General features: G+C 40.5%; 1 protein-coding gene across 1 annotated transcript; it reads right to left on the bottom strand.

Moving 5' to 3' along the window:
- Positions 1–8,691: 8,691 nt before the first annotated feature.
- On the bottom strand, positions 8,692–15,593 carry LOC135473265 (nuclear receptor 2C2-associated protein-like). The gene is made up of 5 exons (XM_064753113.1): positions 15,561–15,593; positions 14,698–14,792; positions 14,022–14,112; positions 10,734–10,904; positions 8,692–9,996 (listed from the first exon to the last, which is right to left on the bottom strand). The coding sequence occupies exons 1-5, from the start codon at positions 15,591–15,593 to the stop codon at positions 9,880–9,882; spliced, it is 507 nt and encodes a 168-aa protein (XP_064609183.1). The 3' UTR covers positions 8,692–9,879.
- Positions 15,594–15,640: the final 47 nt, after the last annotated feature.

A 15,640-nucleotide genomic window follows, 5' to 3' on the forward strand; every position in this document is an offset into this window, starting at 1 on the left:
CTGCGGGAAACAGCAAATGCTTTACAGTCTTAAAAAAAATTCGTAAATCATTTGATCTCTTCGGGAAGATTTCATTTATCGTGTTACTTATTTTTGATCCGAAAAAAACCAAATAAAATATTTTTGTGTTTTTGCTACATCTTGTTCTGTGAATTTAATATACATCAACTGCATAGACCTATACTATATTATTGGTTGAATGATGACTGTGGCGTGGACCACAGATGATGATTTGATTGGTCTCGATATACCACATTGACGCAAATGCACAAAATTTATGGGTATGTGAAGTTCTATTCATATAGTTCATTTCTTTATTAAATTCTGCCTTTTATAAAATGGTGAGGTGTGTGCAGTTTGTATTGAAATATCACAATAAAAGCTGCAAAATAGAAGGTCAGGTTTTTCATTTTTACTTTGAAAGATGGAAAGAACACGTCACCCTGTCCTTTATTTTCAAGATATATATAAATCACAGATCATTCTTAGACATGAGTCCAATAAAATGATCAATCATTAAACAAGCTGTGTGAAAGGTATTCTATAACCGTTGTATAAACACATGTTTAGCATAAGTAAAAGTGTAAATCTGTAAGCCCTTGTTACTAGTGTCTATACTTCGCCTTACTGTATACCTCACCATGCCGGATGATTTCAAACTACGTTGGCTGCACCGTGTCTCAGTGGTGATCATATCTTTGATGCAGCAAATTGGCTGCAACATCGACGATCGATCAGGCACTTAATCAAAATCAGTTTTCACGCGAAAGAAAATTCAACTGTAATCTTATCCCTTAACCCTTTGATTTTAATCAGATCTTATACTTTTAATCGAAACATTTTCTGATTTCCATCAAATCTGATTTCCATTACAGTGCAGGATAAAAAATAACGGTAGCTTCAAAAAGAGAATAATCTGAATCTTTCATCTAAGTAGAAACGAAACTTTGGCGCTTTTATTTCCAGTGTTGAGCGGGTTCCGTCGAGTCCATAATCGACATTTTGACCCGGGGATCCTTCAATAAGTAAGGTTAAGCTGCTTTCAAACTCAGCGGGAAGTAGATTCAAACGAGTGGCCTCGTTGAAGGAGACTGTCTTGTGAGACGACAGAATAGGAGGCGCTTCATATTTAATTGTCTACAGTATACATATGTTACAGTCAAAAAATCAGAATTGAAAAAAAATTATGATATACGATCTTCAGACGAAGAAAATGTTACACAAATAAAGTAGTATCTTTCTATAATAGTGAACTGTAATTTTAACTGCCCATGAATTGAGCATTACTATTGTATTAGCATTAGTAATTTGATTTAAAGATCACATACTATGAATTGAGAGACTAAACGTTCTATAACAAGTACAGTTTTTGACCTAAAGTTTGATGGGTGAAAAACGCACTATCCTGCCGCTCTAAGCACATAAAGGCCTTAAAATGATACTTTTGATGCCAACAGTAAAGTTTCTTTGCTCAGAGGAAAGTAACCAAGTTTAACAAAAAAGTGGCCCTATAATGTGGATGAAAACCCACGAATCGAGCAAAATGTGTCTTGAAAAATGCTGAACTTAAGGTGAAGTGCAGTATGCGAAGTGTTTTTGTAAGGTTCTATATTGTCAAAATAAATTTGAAACCAAATTCTGCCACAGTAACCAGAAAATCCATCTTCAAGATATAGGAAGTTTGGTTTCCTATTACAAGCAATTTATAAAGCTCTGAAAATCTGTAGACAAATTGCGAAATTTTACGCTGTCTTTATCTCAAAAACCCTGACTGGAGTTAAGCTGAAAAAATATAAACAATGAAAACCAACAAAAACTAACACGCGTAAACGGGGAAAGTAAAATGGTGATCATGGAAAGTTTGTTAGAAAGTCTAATTTGATTTATTCATTTGATTGCTGTTTTACGCCTTACTCAAGAATATTTCACTTACACATCGGCGGACAGCATTATCGTGAGAGGAAACCAGGCAGACCTTGGGGGAAACCCACGATCATCCGCAGGTTAGAAAATGTTGAAGTTGATTTTAGGTGTAGACCCCTTATTGATAGCAATATGCGGCTTCTGAAAGCACGGGTATTTGGCTCTGCATACACAGAGGTCACGTCGGGTCAAAGTGGCGGCATAATGAGCTTTCTTGGCTGGAGACAAATGTAAATACTATGTAAAAACCTGCACCCCTAAAGGAGTTAAAAAAGCCGTACCTATCCACAGCCGTGTCGTGTGCACAGTGTAGGTCTATATATATGCACGTTCATCATCATACAGGTGACTTACAGGTTACCTACAGGTTTCACCTGCAGAGGATTTTTTTAATCTTGTTAGAAGCCTCAAGACAAGACTCAGCATGAAGGTTCTACTGGCTGGTCTCCTTATTCTGTCGGGTGAGTTTATCATATTTCATCTGGTTCTGGTAACTGGTGTGAATCAAAACTTTTATTCACCGTTTAGGCTTACGTTCGCTCTGCCCGGTTTCCTCCCACAACATATAATGCTGGCCGCCATCGTATAAACACCAATCAAATAAATAAATAACACCATGTACATTCATTTCAATTGCTCAATTATCGCATCATGAAAAACAATTCTTTTCTTAAGACGTCTACATTATATTGCTATAGAAATTTTTTTGTGAGCGTTTACCTTAAAAAAAACTTAGGCTACTGCATATTACCATTGCCGTTGTACCTTAGTTTTAAGGGAATATAGAAATAAAAGAGAATATGGACAAAGCCCTGACTTTATTATTGCAAACTGAAAAATTACCACACTAACTCATTACCACGCACAACGTTGTCTGAATTGTTTTTGTTTCGGGTTATCCGCACAGTGATGGGCCAGGCTTACATGTGTGGACATCCGATGAAGAGTTGCGCCATTAGGGATATCAGCAGCCAAACGCCACTTAGTTGTAGGTAAGTCACCTAAAACGTCCATTCAAACGTCACTCGTCTGTAGGTAAGTCACCCAGAAACATCCATTCAAACATCACTTGTCCGTAGGCGAGTCACTTCTAAACGTCTATTAGGCGTCACAATACTGTAGGTATGTCAACCCTGACGTCACTCAACTGTATAAGTAAATCAACCTAGAACGTCCATTTAGACGTCACTAATAAGCCAACCCAAAATATCCATTCAGACGTCACTGGCCTGTAGGTAAGTCAATCCAAAACATCCACTTCAACGTCGAACCTCTCAGCTGTAGGTAAGTCAAACCAAAACGTCCATTTAGGTGTCACTAGGCTGTAGGTAAATCAACCCTGACGTCACTCAGCTGTATGAGTAAGTCAACCCAAAACGTCCATTCAGACGTCACTAGTAAGTCAACCCAAAATATCCATTCAGACGTCACACGCCTGTAGGTAAGTCAATCCAAAACGTCAGTTTGGACGTCGAGTCAATCGGCTGTATGTAAGTCAACCCAAAACGTCCATTTTGGTGTCACTAGGCTGTAGGTAAATCAACCCTGACGTCACTCAGCTGTATAAGTAAGTCAACCCAAAACGTCCATTTAGACGTCACTAGTAAGTCAACCCAAAATATCCATTCAGACGTCACTCGCCTGTAGGTAAGTCAATCCAAAATGTCAGTTTGGACGTCGAGTCAATCGGCTGTAGGTAAGTCAACCCAAAACGTCCATTTTGGTGTCACTAGGCTGTAGGTAAATCAACCCTAACGTCACTCAGCTGGATAAGGAAGTCACCCCAAAACGTCCATTTAGACGTCGAACCACTCGGCTGTAGGTAAGTCGACCCAAAACGTCCATTTAGGCGTCAGTAGGCTGTAGGTAAGTCAACCCTGACGTCACTCAGCTGTATAAGGAAGTCAACCCAAAACGTCCATTTAGACGTCACTAGTAAGTCAACCCAAAATATCCATTCAGACGTCACTCGCCTGTAGGTAAGTCAATCGAAAACATCCACTTAGACGTCGAGTCAATCGGCTGTAGGTAAGTCAACCCTGACGTCACTCAGCTGTATAAGTAAGTTAACCCAAAACGTCACTCGTACGTTAGTCGTCCCAAAACGTCACTTATTTGTAGGTAAGTCAGCTCAAAACGTCTGTTTGTGGATAAATTCCCATCAAATAAATGAAAAACGTCACTTATCTGCAGATAAGACAACCCAAAACATCACCCAATTGTATAATAAAGCAAGCCAACCCAAAACGACCATTCGGACGTTACTCAGCTGGTACAGTAAATGTAAATCAGCCAGAACATCACTGATTGTGTTACCCCCAGGCTCTGCCGTGTTCCTCCCACCGTAATACTGGCCGCGGTGGTATAAGTGAATTCTTTTTGAGTATAACGTAAAACCCTTAAAACGTTACGCAGCTGTGAGCTAGTCAACCCAAGTCGTCACTCAGTTCTTGGTAAGTCAACCCAAGACTGACTATGTGATAAAAGTGCATATTTTTTTTTAATTTACAATAAAACTTCAAAGTAGTTTATCGTTTTATCATAAATGATTTTTTATTTCACACATGACAGCGTGATATATTATGATATTTCGTCAAACTTACTTGGAAGGTTATTACATTATGTTTCAGAGCTGTAGAAAGCATGGTATATTGCTTAGAGAGCAAAAGTAGGGGATGCTCGGAGGACGATCGTCAGATCGCCGAGGAAGTTGTCCGCAGCGCGAAATCCAGATATGCCTATTGCTACTTCAGCAACGGTGAGTTTGCAACACGCATTCTTCGCTTTATAACACTATGTAAAACCGTTTTTCTTGAATCGAGGTGAGGAAATAGAAATCTATATCAGCCATCAACCATAATGGACATTCCGGGTTAATACTCGAAAGACCAATTTCCAAAACAATGGTCAACATAAACCAACAAACAGCTGAACCAGAAATTAGGACGAATTTATGCGAAGAGGTGAACTCAGCTTTCCAACCCTAACTACAGACCTTTACCATTTGCTGCTTTGGTATATTTGCCATTAGTATATTGAATCCTCACTATCAATGTCAAGACTTCAATCTTCAAACAGACTTCAAATTCTCAGTTCGTGATAGTGTCCTGCGAATTTGATAAAAAAAAAAAAAAAAAATTATGGAGTGCCATATTGCTTTGAACAAGAATTCGGTTAACTTCCAAAGAGTCTTGTTTACACCATTTGGTAGAATTTTCATGCTTTCTTCAACTATATTTTTTACACCGGTTGTGAAAAGGTTACGGTACTTATCTACATGCGTCCTGACGTTCATATAGACGCTTTATACATTTTTCCTTCATTTTTCAGCCTCCCTGATGAAGAGTTCCAATGCTTTGATCCCAGCCATCATCGTCACATGGATAAGTTACTTGACGAGCCGGACATAAAAGGCTTCTCACCTATGCCCTCTGCAGTACAACGAACTCTCATCAAAATTCCAGCATATAAAATCGCGGAGCTATCGTTCATGGATACGGTTACTGGACTGTCAAATATTTTCCTTCAAGATCATCAGTGACATTGGGATTATTTGGTATAAGTGAACATTCGGGCTCTTCCGTTTACAGAGTTCATATTAGGCATCTTTTTATAGTTGACATCGATGCAGATATGTAATCTCTCTTTTTTTCGTCGACATCTTAAAAAGTTGACACGGATGGGACACTGTTGGCAATGACTCTGTTTACACCCATCACATATTACGTCTCTTACTTTACAATGGTGGACATACGTTTGACCTCTACCTCTGACCTTGCCAATTCTTTGTATTCAGGATACAGGCATCACGACCCTGCACCGATGGAAAAATAGCGTTGGACATTTGTTTTCAAGGACATGCTTAGGCCTAATATTGTTCAGGATAGTTTATTATTTTTTGGATTTAACAACACTGTTTTTTGTTTGTTTGTTTTTGTTTTTGTGGGGTGATATTTAAAACTGGTAATCTGGCTGCGATAGCATGGATAGCTGTGTTGACATTGGTTCTGATTAACTGAGCATGGACCCGAAAAATTAGGCCCAGACGTTAAATTACCGGTAAACAGATTTAGGAAAATATTCAACAAGGAAGAAAAAGAGAAATTATAAAGGAAACGTCTTGAAAATATGAGCAAGCTTTGTCCTGCTATATGTGTTTGGATGGAATGAGACACTAAAGACCTGTAATTAGTGGTCGCTGTGGAATTTCAACCAAAATGGTTGAATTGGGGGGAAACCTGTTTCATGAACACTAAAAGATAACACCTGTCAGCTACGAGATAAAAGGGCTGCCATACAACAGAAGAGCGGATATTACATCACTTATATACCGAATTTTAGTTCTCGGTAAGTTCACCTTAAAACATGTTTGTAGCAGTGTGTTTGTGTGCTCTCACGAAAATATAATGTTATGTTCGCAGTTACTTTGTAAAAGATAAAAAGATTTATAACAGATATGCAAATAAACGAGACATACAGAACATGGCTTATTTCGCTCATTTCTTTCGTGAAACTTCTTTAAATTGCGGGTCGTGTTAACTGTGGTGGGAAACGCGAATCGTGGAAGTAATATTTCAGTGATTTTTTTCTCAATGTGATTTTGGATGACGTCACACCCGGACGAGAAGAGGACTATTCACCATCCGACAACACCGACAGCAGAGGAGTAATCCACGTTCTCGAACTGAGTGCGTACAAACAGTCGTCAGTTTTAGCTGTGGTGTTCACCTTCAAGGTTATATCAAACAGGTCTCTGAGCGTCAGGGAAGACCAATAACTATGAAATACACGTTATCTATTATCTGCAGATCGCTACCCATAGGACACAATTTGTGAAGGACAATCCTGTAGGCAAATTTATAAACTCATTCTAATAATGAACGCTAGATTGCTTAAACCATTTTTTTTTACTTTTCTTAAAGGTAAAAGCAAAAGGAAATTAGACATATAGAAAGACAGGTTTACAATTTCTGAAGGAAAAGTAAGAGGGATTACCACGTGGTCTTTTGCATGTTTTAAAACGAACATTTAATAGATAGAAACAAAAACTGGAATCAGTTATATAATTGAGGGATATACCAAAAAATGGACACCGAGAGAGATACATGATAAAGAAATGCAAGGAATACAACTAAGGGATCATATAACAGTACAAGATATATAACCAAAATACATTCTAGATATAGTCAGCATAGATAACACAACACGTGGCTACAACTCATCTGGCTCTTGCGCTCCTCGGGCGCTTCCTTTGACCTGGCTTTGCAATTCTGTTCGACAGCGAGAAATTTCCATTTGTAGCCAAATGTTTTCTTGCTATAATACATTTCTTTCTATTTAAAAAGTTGACAAATCTCTCTTTCTTTTCATCTTCTGACGGTTTGCTCCACACACTTTGAAATTACCTATTTTTCTGCAATGGGGTTTAATCACATAAATACCGTCACCATGCAATATACGTCCCATGAATCCAACATCCACATTTTCTGCATTCCAATTTGTTGTCAGTTTCAAGATACTGTTCGAAAATTCACAGTTGTTTGTCCAAAGCTTTTCTGTATTACCCGTTTGGAAATGTGCACATACATATATAATGAAAGATCATTTCGGCACATTTTGGTGGTCATCTAACAATGAAAGTACTTCAAGCACTTCATCTGCTACATTACCTCTATGAAACACACCCCTTTCTTCCTTTTATTAGAATTTTTGTCACGAACCTGCCTAAAGTTTCTGAGAGCATTAACAGAACCGTCTTCTATCGTTTCCTGATGTACCTAAGTGGAAGTTTTAAAGTGACACCCTGAGAAATCTCCACCTTGGTTTTGGATCCATCCGTGCATTAATTTCTCGTTTGACGCTGCCATGAGACGCTGGAATACTTTCCTCCAACTCCTAATGACGATATACTCGTCAAGGTTTGTATGCCTGTGCCAGACGCCACACTTGGTACCCTTTTTGTTGTTTCGCTGTAGCGTAATAAGCTTTACAAAATCAACTACTGGCGGTTGCTTGATTTTGGGGTCTGTCCATGTATAAGGCATTTCTCGTTTAATGTTACCATGAGAAGATAGAAAACTTTATCCCAACTTTAATGCTAATGTACCCTTGTTGTTGTTGATTCACGGTAGCGTAATAAACTTTATAAGATCAACATCTGACTGTGGTTCGACTTGTGGAACATACGTGACTTTCCTGTTAATTAGCATCGCAGCACAGTAGACATTGTTTTTCAAATAAATCATCTTTACTTCCCCATACCCTTCCCTCAGTAAATATGTATTAGACGTAGTTTCCCCTGCCCACTATCCCAAAGTCCACATTAGGAAAGTAATGTCTGGCTTTCCCCTTTTTTCAACATAATGTTTATTACTGTAACTTGTTCTATTACACCAGATATTGCAAATTCTACCTGATGTACATTTAATCTGAAATTTGGATAGCGTGAGAATGTTCGAACACGTAGAGTACCTTAACGCCTTCAAAAGCAGGGGATTAATTCTAACGTTTCACTGCTGCGATTATAAGACAGAAACGACTTCTAGTTACAAAACACGACCCCAGAAGCTGGAATCAGCGCGTGTATAGTTGGCTGGCCTGAATCAAATGTGCGCAAGTATCCGGGCGGTGTATTCCGCAACCATCCCACCATCTTCGAACAGCTGACAGCGAGAAAAAACTGAACACATCAATGTAAAGTTAAAATAAAAACTTGTGTTTTATTTCACCATGTTGTTTTGTCTCATGAGGGTGTTCCGGTGTCGTACATTAACAGTTTCTAAACAATACTGCCGTATAGGTTGTGGGTCATTTTTACATATTTTATTATCGACAACTTATATAGGCTTACCAGCATGGTAAACGGTTTGACTACTGGTTTCACTTATTCGCCTAGAACATTCCTTGCGTCTTTCCACTATGATTGTTAATTGTAGATTTCTTCTCTTTGCAGGATTCCGTAACATTTTCGTACTTTATATAGTTTCATAGTTCTTTGGCGGTTTGTGTTAATCTTTGTTTTGGGAATTGGCCTTGCACGTCCATTTTGATTGGCAGATGGTATACGAATGTCTGTTTTGACGCAGAAATTAACGTGTCGGCAAACATCCATGATGAAGAAAGCTCTCGATCCTTAGACAACTCCGACTGACGATATCATTTGCAAGCATTCTACGGTGTACGAATGTATAAATACCGTGCCGAGGTGCTTAGCATGCCAGCACGACGCAATGACCCAGGAACCTCCCACCAATGCGGTCGCTGTGAGTTCAAGTCCAGCACATGCGCTGGTGGGTGGTAAGGTCAGCCAGCAACATGCGCATGTTCGTGGGTTCCCCCCCGAGCCCTGCCCGGTTTCCTCCCACAAAAATGCTGGCCACCTTCGTATAAGTGAAATTCTTGAGTACGGAGTAAAACACCAATCAAATAAAGAATAAATACATACTTGGAGATCGGTGACGACGTCCGCCCATTCTTCCAACCTGGCTTTGGTGGACAAGATATTCCGGCTGGAAATTTTTAAACACCCTTCACATATCCAACCCAGTATGTTTTTTAACTGAATGTGAATCAATAGTGAAAAAGCAAGGCAATAAAACATGTGCTGTCATGTGCTCGACGTACATCCGAGAAAAGAACATATTGGCGTTCTTGATAGGCGTCTCGTTCACAAACTGACGAATTTGCTCTCACCTCCTTGTCTTGCCTCCAGCGTAGTGACGCCTCGTGGACTTCTGTTCACATCCAGCGTCACCTTATCAGTTCAGTTCACCTCCTGAGTCGTCACCTTATCAGTTCACTTCCGTCGTAACTCATCACGGTATCAGTTCCGTTCACGTCCGTCGTCACGGCATCTGTTCCGTTCAAGTCCGTCGTCACGATATCAGTTCCTTTCACGTCCAATGTAGCCATTTCACTTCTGTTCACATTCAACGTCACGAAACCACCATGTGCACATCATGTCACTCCCAGCAAGTTTAGCTGGTACACAGTAACTCTTCCATAGAAGTCAGTGCTTGTGTTGAACACTATCTTCACACTAGTGCAACACAGGTTTTCTGGGAATGGAAACCTGTAATCAGGGTCAAGGAATTGGTCACAAAAAAATTAATTGCAGCTGGTCAAGATATCTACATAGGGTACAGTAACATTTCACTCCCTAACAACCCAGCTGTACAAACAGTACATAGAAACATGATTAGCTGATTGGTGTTTAAGGCCTTGCTAAAGAATTTTTCACTCATACAGTGGTGGTCAGGAGTAGGAAATCCGAGTGCTGGGAGTAAACCACAGTGCCTGGAGTATTTATGTATTTGGTGTTTAATGCCGTCCTCAAGAATATTTCACTTCTATGACTGCACCCAGCATAAAGGTAAACCAGGCAGAGCCTAGGGGAAACCCATGACCATTTGCAGGTTGCTGTCAGACCTTCCACGAAAGCCAGCATGAGCTGGACTGGAAATCGCAACGAACGCATTAGTGAGAGATTCCTGGGTCATTGCACCGTGCTGGTGTGATAACCACCTCGGCCACGGAACCCCCCAGGTGCACAGTGTAGTAGACCACAGGCCAGATTAGTTCCTGAAAAATCATGATGTGAAGTCATATGTAATTCATATAAAATTTCATGTGATTTCTCAACAAAACAGAGTAATAAGTGAAAAATTCCATGAAAATTACAGGTTTGGTGATTTATTGCACTTTAGACTTAAGCAGGAAACGGTTTTGAGGAATTTGTCCCTTGTGCTTAAAACAGCTATAAATTGCAAAAAAGCTTCAGCTTTTTCACAGCCAACATCCAAAAAGGATATCTGAAGAGAGTTTGAATCCTCAGGATAAAACTTGATTGGGTCAACCTTGTTCTCAGCTCCCTCCACTTCTATCCAGCATTCCTTGCCAGCAAATCCACCTTGAAACCGAATGTGCATTTCCTGTAAGGTGACTGCTTCTGGAAACTGCACATGAATCCATTGTGGTGAACCCTGAAACCAGAGAGACTTGCTTTCAAATGTGACACTAAGAGCACTAAAAGTGACAAAACACAAAACCACAATATTTTACCACACTGACCTCTGCCAGAGAGGTTATGTTTTCACCAGCCTGTCGGTCAGCAACTTTACAGATAAGTTACGCAGGAATTTGGATAAACTTTTGTGCCCAGGTTGTCATTTGGCTAAGGACAATTCCATTCAATATAGATTTAGGTGATGTCTGATATGGATCTGGGAAGTTTTTAAAATGATTATTTGCCTTGGACAGACACGACAGAAATGGAGAGTTTTGTCCCTTCCTCTGTGGTAGTGGAATTTGTACAATGAACTGTGGTTTGCAGTCTCACAGTGCCTTTCAGATAGGAAATAAGCAATGTCTTAATGGGTAGTGAAAAAAATGTTAAGATTTCATAACTTCAAGGTGATATCAAAAAAACTACATGCAGGCCTGTTAAAATGAAAGTCAACATATATTTTATGTGTTACTACATGAAGTTATTTTGGAAGGAGTGTAGAAACTAACCTAAGTGGCCAGAGCCATTTTTTTCTTCACCTGGTTGATAACAATAAATTAACTTTTAATCTCATGACCTGGAAGTCTGACATGTTTATCGAGAAACTAGAAACCTTAAATTATTTATCTGATTTGTGCTTTATGACAGTTGTCAGCATTGTGGTGGGAGGAAAGCACAACCATCCGCAGGTTGCTGGAAGACCTTTGGAAACATTGATGTTGCATCACTTCTATCCCATGCACATGTGTACAAGGCAAAACAATGTACGGGTGTCAATACGTCAGCAGAAACAGCTGCACTCTGGGTTTGTAGAAAAAGGTTGCCTCTGATTGGTTGAAATTGCTAACATGGTGGCCCTTTTGAGTTTCTCAATGTGACCAATTACGCTTATGTGACCTCAAAAAAGATATGTTTTTTAAACTTTTTGTGGGAGACTTTATCAACACATATATGCTTTAGTAGTTTCACGGTAACAGGTATTGGACAGGCCACTGAAGGTCATGTGGGTGGTTTAGGCACTTTGACATGACCTAGTGATGATGATGAGGAGGGTGACTGTTGTGGGACAGGTGTTGGACGGGCCACTGAAGGTTGTGTAAGTGGTGTAGGCACTTTGACATGAGCTAGTGATGAGGATGAGGAGGGCGACTGTTGTGGGACAGGTGTTGGACGGGCACTGAAGGTCGCGTGGGTGGTTTAGGCACTTTGACATGAGTTGATGATGATGATGAAGGCGACTGTTGTGGGACAGGTGTTGGACGGGCCACTGAAGGTTGTGTAAGTGGTGTAGGCACTTTGACATGAGCTAGTGATGATGATGAGGAGGGCGACTGTTGTGGGACAGGTGTTTGACGGGCACTGAAGGTCGCGTGGGTGGTTTAGGCACTTTGACATGAGTTGGTGATGATAAGGAGGAGGGCGACTGTTGTGGGACATGTGTTGGATTTTTTTTTTTTTGATTGGTGTTTTACGCCGTACTCAAGATTATTTCACTTATACGACGGTGGCCAGCATTATGGTGGGTGGAAACCGGGCAGAGCCCGGGGGAAACCCACGACCATCCGCAGGTTGCTGGCAGACCTTCCCACGTACGGCCGGAGAGGAAGGCAGCATGAGCTGGTCTTGAACTCACAGCGACCGCATTGGTGAGAGGCTTCTGGGTCATTACGCTGCGCTAGCGCGCTAACCGACTGAGCCACGGAGGCCCCTGGGACATGTGTTGGACGGGCCACTGAAGGTTGTGTGGGTGGTGTAGGCACTTTGAACAGACAGCCACATGTTCCAGTGTCTGTAGCGTGTGGTGAGCCTATATAACAGAAAAACACCTCTCACATTAGTTGGACATGGACCACTGACGAGTCTATAGTCTAAGCTGAAGGTAAGATGAAGAAAGGTAAAGACAAAGGTAGACAGAAAAACCGTCTAGCAAGCCTTGAAGTGAAGCTCTATCCACACTATGTATCTAGCATCTCTGATGCAATAAAATCTGAAAGGACGCAATAAAGTCATTATCGACACATCTGAGGGACATACAATGTTTTGCTTTCCTGAACACTACATCCTTTTAATAAAAATTTAGCAAATGGTCAGCCTTTTCCTGTAATGCTATCAGCACATCTATGTTACGCAGATGAGATTGCATGTTCACTGTGTCCATATCATTTTCAATCCAAATACCGCAAGACCTGCATACTCCTAGAATTCTAAGATAAAGCCCTGATGTAAATACCAACGATCTTACACTTTTAAAGAGAGACTGACTGCTGCGTTTACTATTCCTTATTATTTATGTAGTGAGGAATGGAGTGTAATTTAGTAAATGGTCAGCCTTTTCCCGTAATGCTGTCAGCACATCTATGTTACGCAGATGAGATTGCATGTTCACTGTGTCCATATCATTTTCAATCCAAATACCGCAAGACCTGCATACTCCTAGAATTCTAAGATAAAGCCCTGATGTAAATACTAACGATGTTACACTTTTAAAGAGAGACTGACTGCTGCGTTTACTATTCCTTATTATTTATGTAGTGAGGAATGGAGTGTAATGGAGTCCTTTAGGCCATTTCATGTGGTGGGGAGCATCCACGATTCAACTCTAGACATGCCAATTGCCACCTGTAAACGGTATTTATTTATTTAACAGGTGTTTCATGCCGTACTCAGGAATATTTCACTGATACGACAGCGGACAGCATTACGGTGGGAGGACACTGGGGACCCTGGGGGAAACCCATGACCATCCGCAGGCTGCTGTCGGACCTTCCCATGTATGGCCGGAGAGGAAGTCCGCATAAGCTGGACTTGAACTCACAGCCACAGCATTGGTGGCAGTCTCCTGGGTCATTGCGTTATATATATACTACTCCTACATCTGATCCTTTGTTATGGATTATGAACAACATACAAGTAGCTAGATACTTGTACCTCACCTCGCGCAGAATTGAATGAAGAGAAATAGGATCCTTTTTCAAAGTGGGTGGATATCTAGATTAAATGGCATCTGACCGCCAGCAAGCACCTATCATAGTTGTGAGGCTATGGATTACACATTCAAATCCCCCACATGTACATCAAAGAACAGTGAACTAACTTGGTCAGAGTTCCAGCAAGTATCCTCTTCTGCATCAAACAAGTATTTTTTACCGAACTGCTTGGTGTCTCGGTTCAAAACTGAACTGACTCTGCAAGTAAAAGAAACACAGTTTCAGGAACATTTTTCATTGATTATAATGAAAAGAACATGACCAGATGTATAAATAGTGTCATTATATTGCAGTTATGATTTATTTATTTATTTGATTGGTGTTTTACACCGTAGTCAAGAATATTTCACTTAAATGACAGCGGCCAGCATTATGGTGGGAGGAAACCCGGTAGAGCCCATGGAAAACCCACGACCATCCGCAGGTTGCTGAGAGACTTCCCACGTATGACCGCAGAGGATCCCAGCATGAGCTGGAGGCCCCTGGCAGTGGTGAAATCTGCCTTGTTTTCCATGTAACTTTTAACATCAGTTCATGCCAGGAACAGTTTAATACCGTCTTATGACAACAACAACCCATGGGAAACAGGAAGCTGTTAGAGTAGATTCCGCTTCTTCTTGAATATGTACCCATAGAACAGTGACAGACTACAATATGAAGAATCACGAATGACACCCATTTATACTAATTGTTTTGAAAACAAAATATCTCCCCATTTATTTTTAATTAATTTTTTAGGAATCAGGAATACCATACATCACTGAGGCTGAAGGTCTGATCTACATGTATCCATGCTCCAGTTTGTTCTCAGAACATGACAAAGAGTTCCTGTCTACCACTTTGATCTTCCAGCGATTGGATACCACATTCTCAGTCACCTAAGATTACAACCAAAAAAGCACACACACCATTCATCAAGGTTCTCTGTTCACCCAGTGAGACAACCAACGTGGATACACTTCGCTTATTTGCCGCCACCACAAAAACTCGACCACGTCAGAGGGGAAGAGCTCACTACAGGTTCCGCATTTTTGACTAAGTCGTTGCTTTATAGCCCGCCAGGTGCTTTCGATTGTATGTCTGTGGGCACTGGTATGGGGATCTACGAAGTTCATATTATGATTGACTGTGAATTGTTTGAAACCTTCATCAGTCAAACCACACCGATCTCTTTTATCACTGCATGTCCTCATGATATAAAAGGTCAAATAATGTCTTTCTATTCACACCACGCTTAAAATATCTCCAAGAAACCAAAAGATCTGCAATGCCTGTCTGCTGATCCAAGATTTAATGGGGCCAGCAGTGTCATGGTCAAGAACAATCCGCCCGCTGTTTTGGGCTACAGATTTGACGAACTTCCAAAGATTTAGAATAGCCACCTTTACTTTCCTGAATGGACTGCCACCATGTATATTTTATCTATGGGTAGAACTTATGCACTTGACAACTGACATGACCCATTTACAATACCTGCTGCAGGCATTTCGGGCAGACAGCTATGGAAACCATTATTTTGCCTACAATGTCGTCATGGGGTATTATCAATGGCTTAATGGCAAGCCAAAACACCGCTAATTTAAATGTACAGAAAATACCACATACTTCCGCACAGTAACCTTTTAAGACCAAAAATTTTACCTCACACGTGTCTCAGCATTCACCAATGTCGTCGCCATATTGAGTGCTGAACTTAACTTCAACGTTAAAGAGTTCGCATGTCAAC

The sequence above is a fragment of the Liolophura sinensis genome, chromosome 8 (genome assembly GCF_032854445.1).
Source record: "Liolophura sinensis isolate JHLJ2023 chromosome 8, CUHK_Ljap_v2, whole genome shotgun sequence".
In the NCBI taxonomy this organism is placed as follows: Eukaryota; Metazoa; Mollusca; class Polyplacophora; order Chitonida; family Chitonidae; genus Liolophura; species Liolophura sinensis.

Bases quoted from the DNA above. Each gene is read 5' to 3' on its own strand.
- LOC135473265 (XM_064753113.1), bottom strand. From the start codon at position 15,593: ATGGCGACGACATTGGTGAATGCTGAGACACGT. The intron at 14,113-14,697 runs GTAGATCAGACC...TTTTACTTGCAG, and splicing joins AAACTGGAGCATGGATACAT to AGTCAGTTCAGTTTTGAACC. The intron at 9,997-10,733 runs ATATCCTTTTTG...GACCCTGATTAC, and splicing joins AGGATTCAAACTCTCTTCAG to AGGTTTCCATTCCCAGAAAA.